This window comes from Gopherus evgoodei, chromosome 2, assembly GCF_007399415.2.
Source record: "Gopherus evgoodei ecotype Sinaloan lineage chromosome 2, rGopEvg1_v1.p, whole genome shotgun sequence".
NCBI lineage: Eukaryota > Metazoa > Chordata > Testudines > Testudinidae > Gopherus > Gopherus evgoodei.
In genome coordinates this window covers 234597815-234610703 of record NC_044323.1, presented here as the reverse complement: position 1 = coordinate 234610703, position 12889 = coordinate 234597815, and the positions used below count along the sequence as shown (strand labels likewise).

Below are 12889 nucleotides of genomic sequence, written 5' to 3'. Positions count from 1 at the left end.
TGCCATCCTCTGAGCGTGCCACAACTCCCCTTCTCCCCCTTCCCTTACCGCCAGGGAGCAGAAGGAGCTGGCAGGGGTGGGGGACCTGGGCAGGGGCAGCAATTTTTTGAGGGCCTAGGGACGACAAAATTGTTAATCCGCCACTGGCTCCAGGCCAATGGGAGCTGCAGAGCTGGCATTTGGGGAAATGGCAGTGCGCAGAGTTCCCATGGCCGCCCCTGTGCCTAGGAGCCAGAGGGGACATGCCGGCAGCTTCTGGGAGCCATAAGGAGCTGGGTATGGAGCCTGCCTGCCCCACTGCAGGTGGCCAACTGGACTTTTAATGGCCCAGTCAGGAATACAAAATTAGTAGTTAAACTGAATTAGTAGATGTACTATATTTGGATTATTAAAGCATTTGACACAGTGTTCCATGAAATATTTCTCTCAAATCAGTTCACATCAGCTTGGATATTAACACTGTCAGCATGGATTGAAAACTGGATTGAAGGACTGTAAAGAAAGTCTTATGCTAGTTGACAGGACTATTACTTGAAGGGATGTGTCTAGTGGACAATCTCAGACATTGTTTTAGTCCTGATCTCAAGTAACATCTTTGTAGAGGAAGGAATATACAGCTAGTTAATAAAATCTGCCAGATATACTAAATTGAGAGGAGCTTTAAATACCAGCGAGGATACAGAACTAATACAAAGTGTCCAGAGTAATCAACAACATGGGAATTAAATGGCAACATGACAGTCAACTAGGAAATCGGAGAGCGGCCAGCACATCCTTCAGCCTGCGCCACTTCCTACAGCCCCCATTGGCCTGGAGCGGCGAACCTGTGGACCCACAAGTAAACAAACCGGCCTGGCCCAGGCTTTCCCTGAACAAGCGGCGGACTGGCTTTAAGAACCACTGGTCTAGATGACTTTGAGGTCCCTTTCCTGCCCTACATTTCTATAATCCTATGATGTATTAACTGTAGTTTCAAACTGACCATATATTTGTAAAGATAGGGAGAGTCTTATCTTTCACTCAGGAAGATTTTACTAAACCTTTCACTGGCTTACATCTTGTATGACTAAGAAGATACCAAGAACAAATTGCAAACTAGACAAAGTTATCACAATGAGGAATGTTCTTATATACTGATACATGAAATCATCTTGAACCTGATCTTGAAAGCCCTCTGAAAATAGACGTCCTATTGACTTCAGTGGGAGTGTTAGATGTACTAGTTCAAGATTGACCTCCTTACGTTGACACTATATATTAACATACATCCTAGTAATGGTGTTACTATCATATGAAATGTAACAGTAAAGCCCAAGGTTAGTAGGTAAAGTATAGAGGACCAGCCTTGTGATTCTCTATATTTCAGATGTTCAAGATTTTAAGAGAGAAATCTGTTTATTTCAACTATTCAGACCCTCTGATTTCCCATCATTTTGTAAACTGAAGCATAACGGTGCCCTGTTTGCACGCTACTTTGTTAAGCACAGAATAGTAACTGTGTACTATTTCATCTATTCTGAATATCAGGCATACAGATGACACCAGAGGAGATCCCTAAATGTATAAGAAATAATGGTATTCTTGTTCGTCTCCATATATGTATGATCTTGAACTCCATTTACATTTTCAATGAAATTTCTCTGATATAATTAAAAAGAAAAAAATATTATTCATAGTTACTTTTATTAGTCTGCATTATTCTATTTCTTTAATGATTTTCTACATCAGACAGTCCATAAAACGACTGTTTCTCTTTGCAATGACAGATTAGTACCTATACAGGCCCAATCCTACAGCTCTTTAACGTGTAATCAATGAGTAAGAGCTGAAGGATCAGGTCCTTAGGAAAGAACTGAGTCTATATTAAAGGAAAATAAAAATCAACATGATTCTAAACCATGATGGGTTTTATTTTTGATTATAATTTACGTTAAATGATCTAGGTACATTTGTGGATAGAGGGGAATATCTGATTTGAATTTTCCTTATACGGTATCTTCATGTAAATTGCACACAACTGAAGAGAAAGAAAAGCCATTTTGCTCACATCAATAACATACCTCTGTAAAAGTCAATTTCTCTTATTATCTTTTCTTCTCTATTGAGGTTGACTGTGAGATGGCTCATATTTTCATAGCCAGGCTCTATTTTTTCCATCTGAAATGCGTTAGATGCTTCAGTAATTCTAAAATAGAGATATTGTGTCATTTGCATTTGGGTTGGCAAATAAATGTTTACAAAATGGATAATTTATGATAAATATCAAAAACACACACTTCCTTTCAAAGGGGAAGTACTTACTTTCGTAGCAATGCTTTGACATTCTGTGAAAACAAAAGTGAAATGACGGAATGCTTAAAAGGTTCATTTTATTAAACAGCTTTTATACTTTGATACCTGATTCTTATGTGTGCTGTTTCTAAATATGCAAGCTTGAGCCAGGGATGGCTCCAGATCTCAGCACGCCAAGCGCGTGCTTGGGGTGGCAAGCTGCGGGGGGGGTGCTCTGCTGGCACCGCGGGGGTGGCAGGCAGGGTGCCTTCGGTGTTTTGCCTGCAGGAGGTCCACTGAAGCCGTGGGACCAGCGGATCCTCCACAGGCAAGCTGCCAAAGGCAGCCTGCCTGCCATGCTTGGGGCGGCAAAATGCCTAGAGCCGCCCCTGGCTTGAGCTCTCATTATAAAGGAGAGCTGTGAGGCCTATCACTAAGATTAGACTGAGGTTGGAACTAGCTTACATGTGAACAGCAGTGTGTTTTAGGCCCTAATTCTCAATTACATTAAGACCCCTTTATACTGCTCTGGAAATGTAAAGTGTAAATGAGACACAGGCTCTTAATATCTGCTTTTATTGAGATAGAGACATAGGCTCATATGTAGTGCACACACGGGCAAAACTGAAGCTGACCAGCCCAATCAATATTCCTTCCCGGACATGACCCATATACCCCTGCTCTCTTTGACAGTGACTTCTGTTTCCTAGAAATTGGACTGGGCAAACTTTTCCCACAGACTAATTTATCGAATGCATTGTGCCCTTTTGCTATATGTAAATTAACTGAGAATAGACTTTTGAATTTTACAAATGTATCATTATTTGTAACTGTTCCACAAACATTTCACTCTAGCATATTTCATTCTCGGACTATGTCTGACTATTCACAGTGGGTGACTGGTCACCTCTAGTTCTGACGCCTTACAGTTCCACATATTCTACAGAGGGTTTTCTGCTCTTCAGGATGAATTCCTGTTCCTGCATATTGTTCTTGTAAAAAAGATCCTCCCTGCTGGGGTTCAAATGGGATTTTAAGATTCCAGGATGGAAAGTCACGAGACCAAATCCTACTTGACTGAAATCAATGGGAAGCTTGCCATTGGTTTCAGTGGTAGCAGGTCCAAACCCATAGTAAGAAGGAAGAATAGTCTTATAGTTAAGGCATTGGAATGTGACATAAAACTGCTTGGCCCTGCTACAGCTTGTGTGGCCTTGTGCAAGTCACTTAACCTCTCTGTGCCTCAACTGCCCATAGGCAAAATAGAGATAATAATAATAATACTCCATTACCTTACAGAAATGGCTAAATCCATATACAGAATTGCAGGGTGCTCAAATATTGCAGTGCTGGGGATCATATTAATATATATGAAATATTGTTTCTGCATCCTGGTTGGATGACTGAAAGCTTATAAACAGGACAGCATTTTTGGTGTGAATAGAAAATACTCGTATTTTCGAGCTTACCCCTTTGTTTGCATGTTATTCAACTGAAGAAAAATCATTTCTGCACATTGTTGTGAATGAAACTCGTTTGTGTGGATGTTCACTGGGGAGTGAACAAATAGGGATTGTGCTTGAGTTGAAAAGTGAGTCACAGTTTGTTTGTGATTAATTTCCCCCACTCTTTCCTACCTCTATTTAGACTTCTCTGAAATATACCTGCAAAAACACTGCCATTTCTGGCTCTTCCATGAACTGGATTCCTGATTCAACTAGCTTAGACACTGTCTCCAAGTGATCTGCATACTTTTTCATCAGGGAGCGGACATGTTCCAGTTTCTCCTCTTGGTTTCTAGTGATTATTTGTGTCATCTCATTTTTCCTTTCTTCCAGTATTGCATACAGATAATCAAATTTTTCACACAGTTGCTCTTTTTGTCTTCTGCAGCATTCCTGTGAATCATTTGGTTTATGTTAAAAGTGTTATGTTGCTTAAAGTGTTTCTATTTTTACAATTACTTGGAAGTGTTTTCATCAAAGAAATCCTTTTCTGAACAATACAAGGTTTTTTTAAAGACCCCAGAGACTTTTGTAATTTTCTAAGTTGAATCTGTTTGAACAAAAAGTTTTGTGAATACTTGTGAATATTTTAAAAACAAATTGATTATTTCATTTCAGCTAAAAAAGCTGAAAGACATTTGTGTTATGTTTGTAGCAATATTTAAGAGTTCATAGGAAAATCAGGAAGATAATTGCTATATTAACAGCCAAATGAGAGGAACAGGACAGATCAGCTCAGATGAGTTCTAGAGAAAATTCCATCACCACCAGAGCTTCTGAAATGCTACTGAGGCTTTACACTTAAGGCCCCTTTACATCACTCAGGTAGCATGAAGGGGCTTAAAGTGGGTGTCAATTATACTACTTTTACTGTGCACTGAATGAGGCAGGGGTCCTGTGCCAAAAATAGCATGTGGTCATGTTATTATAATAATGCACAAAATAGAAGCAAATTAAGGTTCCAACCTAAATTCGAGCTTTTCCTAACTTTCAAACAGTTGACTTTGCAACCTAAAAAATATTTCTTTAGTATAGTTATTTTTACTGTAATAAATATGCCTGTGCTGTACCTGTGGTCATTCATGTTGTCATTTTAGCAGAACTCACAAGCTAAAAAAAAGATTGGGGTTGATGAATGTTTGGACTGAACATAACGTGCAGTGGGGAGTTGTGTTGGTGAATTTATATGTGGTGCTCTTCCCTAGGAGTAGAGACTGAACGAACTCTCCATGAAGATTTGGGGCCACTATGTTGCTGCCATCTTTCAAATGAGACATAAAACTTAGCTCCTGATCCCTTGTGATAGTTAAAGATCCCACATGACTTTTTGCAGTAGTTAGGGGTTTATGACAGATGTGCCAAAAATCAAATAAACAATTGTTGAGTGTCATTGCATTTTCCCATTCTCCTTTGCAGTTTCTTTCCCCTTCTCCTTTTACTTTCTTTAGTTCCGCCCCCCCCCATTCTTTTTCCTACCTAGATCTCTCCTTCCTCTTGTTCCACCCTTGTCCTCCATTTCAGATTGTCTACAACTATGTTCCCTGAACCTTAAAGTACGTCATTTGCTAGTGGATATAGCATCAAGCCTCATTCCACAACAGGGGTGCGTTACACATTCTTCATATCACTGTGGGTTGGGGGATTGGATGACCTAAGAGGTCGAGGTGTGTGTGTATGTGTGTGTGTGTGTCTCTCTCTCTCTCTCTATACAAAAATCTGATATTTTATTACATTAGAATCTGCAATCAGCATCTATTATAGAGGTCATCAGTAGTAAACTCTGTATGTCCAGGTTGCAGAACAGTTTCCACTATGCCTTGTTTTCCAAAATATTTACATTTTGTGTTGAAATTTTTCATATTTAATCTGTGTGAACAATTTTTTTTACGTCTGACCAAACCACCTCATCAGTAAGTAAAAAAAATAAATAAATAAAAAATCCACTCTAATTGTAAAAAATTTCACCACACTTTTTAAAAACAGCTACAGCAGAAAGAGCTACAAGATGAGACCTGGAACACTCATCACTGAGTACTAGTGCCAATGCTTGCTTTGAAAAATATTGGCTTGATTGACCAAAATTCTGAGCATCTGAAAATTGTATACTATGGTAAGTATCATAACTATACAAATATAGACAGGATTATGGACATTCCTACTTTATTTTATTATTTGACTGACATTTTATAGTCCTAAATAGTTGTTTCTTTTTTCATTATGGTTTACCATTATACAGATTTTTATACTTCATTGTGGCTCTCAGTAGAATATGTGAAATTATGTTACTTTTTGGTTAGTTTGTTGTAATTTGAATATATATTGGCCTGTTTTTTAAACCTTTGCATAGAAACTGTAGCTAAATTTAGAACTGTAGGCTTACTGTTTACAAGAGCTAAAAGCAACCTGACCACGTACTTTCTGTATTGCTCACTCTAAAGCAGTGTAAGTAGTGCAATGTATCAACTTAAGTAGAGGAGAGGAAAAACCAGCAAGCCTGATTCTGGGGTGTCTTGGTTCCACCTGTTCATCTGAGCCTTCAAGGTCAAACTGATGTCAAATTCAAATGAAGGTCATGTGGTGGCAAGAAGTATGATTTGTCTGCAATGTGAAGTGGAAGCACTATGTAAAGTTGTAATCTCTGTTTTCTGTAATCTCCGATTTTAAGCCTGTTAAGGTGTGTGAAGGTAGATGGGCTCTGCACTTCTTGTTCTATCAATCTCAATTTCTGATTTGTAGTTCAAAAGGTGGGTTCTACATATGAGTGAATGACTCTGAGAAAGCTAATTTCAGATATTGCTGTATTTATTTATGTATTTTTTTAATGGAGTGTTCTCTGTAAACTTCAGTTTAGATGTTTGAAGTCTTGTTTTTGGATTAACTAGTCAAATCTGAAGGGAAAGAAACTGAAGCTTTTGTACTATTTTAATTTTGACACTGAACTTACTTGAAAGGCACATTTCTGTCTGCAAACTCCCGATAGCAGCCAATTTCATCCTTGCAATGCAAAGGCTTCTTGACTACAAAGTTTTGACTTTGCTGCTTACACCCTCTCTCATTTCCGTGGGTTAACAGTTTTATATTCTTTGAACCAAATTCTGGACATTATCTGTTCTTCCTTACTCTGGTTGCACAGGGAAATAGGTGCCTCTGGCAATTGTGCATTAGACTGTGGAATTAAGTTTTCTTGTCAGTTAGAACCTATAAATATTGTCTTTAAATGTTTACTGCACTTGCTATTTATTTCTCCTATTTTGAGGGATCAGGAGGTTTTTAATTTTTTTCCCTTCTTTTGGTGATTGGTTCACTGGGTGTTTCATCAGGGTCTGACCTTAAAGTGACTCTCCATATGAGCTCCTTCCACGGCCCGTCAAACTGTGTTGCTCCCAAACTGACCAGAATAGTGATCTTTATTTGCTGTATTGATACAAACATCTTGGAAGAACTGCATGAAAAACACTTGTGCTAGCAAAAGAATTAAATCCATCCCAGCTCTCTCAGAGCAAAAGCCATACCAAAAAAAATGGTCTCCTTACGGTATAACTCATGAACAAGTAGTTTACTTTCAGTATACTTAAAGCAAGGTAAATAAATACACACACTCCTGAAATGTCTGGGGAGATAAACTACTGGTGAAAGTACGGCTCTGTTCTCCTATTGGCTTCAATGGATATGATGAGTCTGCAGATGAATATCAATCTCTTACACCCCAATCCTGGGAGATGCTGTGTTCCTGATCCTATGTGCTGATTTCACTGAGAGATGATGGCACACAACACTTTCCAGGATTGGACCCTAACATCTCAGTCATGTTCCTATGCTACTAAGTTAAAGCAACAATGTCACTATTTCAGTCTACAAAGACACCCTTCTGTCTAATATAATACACACATGTAATTAGGAGTTACCATGCATGAGTTTCTTCTCCCTTTCACATCAACCATATTGAGGTATCTAATCTGCCACAGTAAATGGGCTTTTGCTAAGACTATCCTTTTTGCAGTACCCTAACAGTGTATCTAACCATTGTTCTGTGATCAAATATGTGCTCTTTCCCACATACACTTGCTCGACCTCTGCCTGCCCTTTGGCTCACACAACAGAAGAAGGCAGCTGTCCATGAGTTGAAAGACAGTACTCAAAGAGCAGTTATCAGTGGTTCACTGCCAAACTGGGGATGTACCTAGTGAGTACCACAGGGATCAGTGCTGAGTTTGGTACTACTCAGGATTTTCACTGATGACTTGGATAATGGAGGATGGTATGCTTCTGCAATTTTCAGATGACACCAAACTGGGAGGGGTTGCAAGCATTTTGAAAGACAAGATTAGAATTCACAATGACCTTAATAAAATTGAAGAATTGGCCTGAAATCCACAAGAATGAAATTCAATAAAGACAAGTGAAAAGTACTACACTTAGGAAATAAAAACCAAATGCACAACTAGAAAATGGAGAATATCTGGTTCGGTGGTAGTACTGCTGAAAAGGATCCAAGGGTTACAGTGAATGACAGATTGAATATGAGTCAACAATGATTCAGTTGCAAAAAAGCCTAATATAATTCTAGGGTATATTAACAGGTATATGACACGAGAGGTAATTGTCCTGCTCCACCTGGCACTAGTTTGGCCTCAGCTGGATTACTGCTTCCAATTCTGGGCACCACACTTTAGGAACGAGGTAGACAAATTGAAGAGAGTCCAGAGGGGAGCAACAAAAATTATAAAAGGTTTAGAAAACCTGACCTATGAGGAAAGGTTAAAAAACTGGGCATGTTGGTCTTGAGAAAATAAGATGGAGGGAGGACCTGATAAGTTTTCAAATATGTAAAGAGCTGTTAAAGAGGACTGTGATCAACTGTTCTGCATGTCCACTGAAGGTAGTGCGCCCCACATTCACCACAGTAATATGATTATGGTATGATTATGATATAATTATGTGGCATCTTGTACAAAGTATGCCTCGTGAGGTATCGTTCTAAAAATCTTAATCTGCCAAACATTAATATCTCATTGGATTATATGTGCTATAAAGTTATAAAGTTTTGCTATGTACATGTTACTGAAAGATGATGTGAAGTTGAAAACACTCACAGCTAGCATTTCAGGTACAACAATGAAGAATCTAGACAGTGCTGATAGCCCATCAACAAAGACAATAAACCATAGAAGAACCTAGCCTTCCTGGGAATGCTTCAGACAGCCTATGGATAATGGCTGCTATGACTCAGAAAGGCATGCATATGGGCATGTGACCAGATCACATGATACTGAACTCCATTTTGGTACCTGTATTTTTCCACAAACTAGGCTGGGAACTTAGCTTAAAACAAAGGGTTCCTGCAATATGGAGACACTATCTAAAGTGGGGAGTGATATCATGACTGACCTTCACTCCCCCACAACTCAGCACCTGAAGGAAGACAAAGGACTTGGAATGGAAGAGGGGAATCCAAGATGCAAGGCAGATGTAGCTTGTGCCTTAAGAATCTGCAAGCCTGCTTGTATCATCAGTCAGGGTGAGAAACTGCTAATTCAAACCCCACCTATCTAGTATATTATGCTTAGCTTGCATTTTTGTTTATTTCTAGGTAGTCTGCTTTGATCTATTTCCTGTCATTTATAATCACTTAAAATCTATCTTTCTGTAGTTAATAAACTTATTTTATGTTAACCAGTGTGTAACGGGAGACAGTCGCAAATCAGGGGAATAGTTTGTGGGATTGCTGCAGGATGTGAGGAAATCATGAGAAGCTTAAAAAAAATTCCTGCAAGTGTGAAACTCAATACAGTATCATCAGACTTGGCAGCTCTGGTGTAATATATACAGTCATTTGGCAAAATAATTTGGGAACTTGGAAGAAGCAAATTATATAAATGCATGAAAATCATCATTAACAGCCAGATATGTTCCTGCACTTCACATTCAACACATAATTCAAGCCGCATTACTTACCTCTACTGTCCTGCAGGTCTCCTCCAGCTGACCTACTATTCCTTGCACTCTGTCATTACTGCCCACGAGCACTGCAATGCCATCACTGAGTTCAGACTAAACAGGAGTAGGAGAATGAGCATATGCAGAGTTAATAATATGCACTGTCTGCAGATTTACTTTATATGTTTTCTTCTCATGCACTTTTCACAAAATAGCACATTAACCTGAGATGCAAAGACAGTGGATGAGTGGGCTACACAAGGGTATATAACTGCTCAGAACTAGAGCTGACTGAAAAAATTAAATTTCCATCCTATGGGAAATTTTGGTATTTTGACATTTTGTTTCCATCCTGAGCTAGAATGAAAATTTTAAACTTTTCCTAGAATAAAAATTTCTAAAAAATTGTGAGACACCATGAAAGCCTCTAAAAATGCACTGGAAAAAATTTGTACATGCACAAAGCACCTTTTGAGCAGGCAATGTGGGTAATTAGGTACAAAAATTTGGTTTTGCAGCAGATCAGGCAAGCTATTCACAGTGAATAAATTATTCATTAATTTAGCTCCTTTTTCTGTTCCTGAGGTATCTGTGAATAAATTACAATTTGTATGAATTTGTTAACTGGCCAAGCTTGCATGGCCTTACAACTCAACTTGCTAGCATTTGGCTTAACATGATAACTTCTGAATGCCACACCCAATCCATTCCAAATGTCTGGGAATATGCGAAGAATCAGTGGGCAGGAACCCCACTGATTATGGTGAAAACCAGAAAAAACAAAAACAAAAAAAGAGGGAAACGGGGGACAGATGGAGCCCCTGGCATCCAGTTAGCAGAGCTACCACTTTCAACCACCTCTGTAATTGTTGCTTGATGGCAGCTATACATCTCTCCTAACATAACACCCCTCATCTTAGCTCTGCCCATCCTCCCAACGAAGTTTATAAAGGTTGACACACTGAATGAGAAAAAATAAGAAAGAAGGATGGTGCAAGGCAAGGGAGGAATGAAGGAAGGAGGAATGGTGTCCCACACAGAGCCCCTGGAATGGGGGGGCAGGAAATGAGTGGGCAGACAGAACCCCTGGTGTGCGTGTGCAGGGGCGAGGAATGGATGAAGGACCCTGGTATGGGGGAAATGGGAGAGCATACAGAACTGCTGGCATGGGGTGAATGGGGGACCCAGGAATCTGTGGGCACACAGAGCTGCTTATCTCATGTAGATATCCCAGTGAATCAGTCTTTAAATGAATACTGTATTAAAAACGAATAACCAAGTCTTTTACTAGTGACAGTAATGGCAGAGGATACGGGGCACACAATGAGCTGCCAGCTATTTAACATACCTAGCAGAAGAGGGTTTTCTCCCTAAAGATCCCTATTTAAACACAAGACAAGAGAAGCATCCAATACAAAACTATTAGACTTCAAAGGGGTTGCTCTCTCCCTCACATCTGCAGGCAATCCTGCCTGTGCTCATGGTCTAAAAGGACTGAAAACAGTGTCTGAGAAACGTAAAGGGAGATCAGCTTAAAAATTGCATGTCTGTCTGAAAGTATTTCCTTGCTATTATTACAGCTAAGATGTATGTAATAAGTGAAAGCAATTAGATAGGAAAAATATAATTTTTCTCAATTTCTTAAGAAATATTTCACTCTGTAGAGTCGGTTTTTCTGGTGATTTTGTCTCGGTTTTTCATATGGCAAGAGAGGAGAAAACAATTTAAAAAAAAACAAACCCCAAAACCAACACCACAGAAATATGGATTGTAAAACCACAAAATTGGCAGGGCAGCTGAGGGGAAGATTTTGCAGTTTGAACTTTTTTTTTTTTAACTGACTAGATTTCATGTAGACAGTGTCCCTTTAAATTGAGTGGGTCATTATGATTAGAAGCAAAAAGATATTTACCTTTTGTCGCTGGTAAACGTTTTTGAGAGGAGCAACCTGGCAGTCTTTATGGGCACCAAAAACTTTGCACATTGAACATGTGGGTATTTCACAGTTTAAACAATAGATATTAATTTTCTCATCCTCATGCTCTTCACACATTGGCTGCTCAGATTTTCTTTCAGGTCTGTGAAAGTTATCATTAAACACATTAAAATAGTCCAGGGGTTGGCAACCTTTCAGACATGGTGCGCCAAGTCTTCATTTATTCACTCTAATTTAAGGTTTTGCGTGCCGGTAATACATTTTAACGTTTTTAGAAGGTCTCTCTGTAAGTCTATAAACTATGTTGTATGTAAAGTAAACAATTTTTTAAAATGTTTAAGAAGCTTCATTTAAAATTAAATTAAAATGCAGATCTTATCAGTTTAGTGCAGTGGTTCTTAACCTGGGGTGCAGCGAGCCTCGGCCATGGAGGAGCTGGCATGGTGCAGAGAGGCAGCAGCCCTGCAAAGGCGATGGCGCTGCTAGCAGGGAGCAGCTGTGCCCCACCACCCCTCCTGCCCAGGCTGTGGCCCGGACCGCCCCCCCAAGGGCTCCTGCAGGCTGCAGTGAATATATGCGAGTGCCAGCCCCCACGTGTCCTCCTGCTCCCCCCTTGCCTAGGGTTACCATATTTCAACAATCAAAAAAGAGGGGAGAGCCCTGCCCTAGCCCTGTCCTCATCCATTCCCTCCCACTTCCCACCCCAATTGCCCCATTCAGAACCCTCAACCCCCCCACTCCTTGTCTCCTGATTGCCCCCTACCCCTAACGGTCCCCCAGAACCCCACACCCTACCTAAGCCTCCCTGCTCCTTGTTCCCTGACTGCCCCCTCCTGAGACTCCTCTCACCCTAACTGTCCCCCTAGGACTCTACCCCCTACCTGTCCCCTGGCTGCCCCAACCCTTATCCACACCCCACCCCCAGACAGATCCCCGGGACTCCCATGCCCCACCCAACCACTCCCCACCCCCTGACAGGACCCCCAGAACTCCCGACCCATCCAACCCTCCCACTGTTCCCTGACTGCCCCCCAGGACTCCCCTTACCATGCCGGTCAGACGCTGGCTCCACGTGGAGTGTTGAGGCTGAGTGGGGGGAGCTGCGAGAGGGACAGCGGCGGCTCACACTTCCAGGAGCCGCAGAACCCGAATGCAGTGAGGGGGAAGCCAGGGGGCACGCCTGCCCGAGCTGTGGCCCAGTCTCCCCCCCCTGCGGGGATGCTCCTGCAGCAGATGCATA

The 12889-nt window shown here is 40.6% G+C and overlaps 1 protein-coding gene across 1 annotated transcript in view; it reads right to left on the bottom strand.

Moving 5' to 3' along the window:
- The window catches only part of TRIM55 (tripartite motif containing 55), an 89578-nt gene that overhangs the window by 33557 nt on the left and 43132 nt on the right, over window positions 1-12889 (bottom strand). Inside the window, 5 exon segments of the mRNA XM_030553200.1 lie at window positions 2061-2185; window positions 2302-2324; window positions 3936-4169; window positions 9732-9827; window positions 11626-11791. Of these exon segments, the coding sequence (XP_030409060.1) occupies window positions 2061-2185; window positions 2302-2324; window positions 3936-4169; window positions 9732-9827; window positions 11626-11791 (644 nt within the window).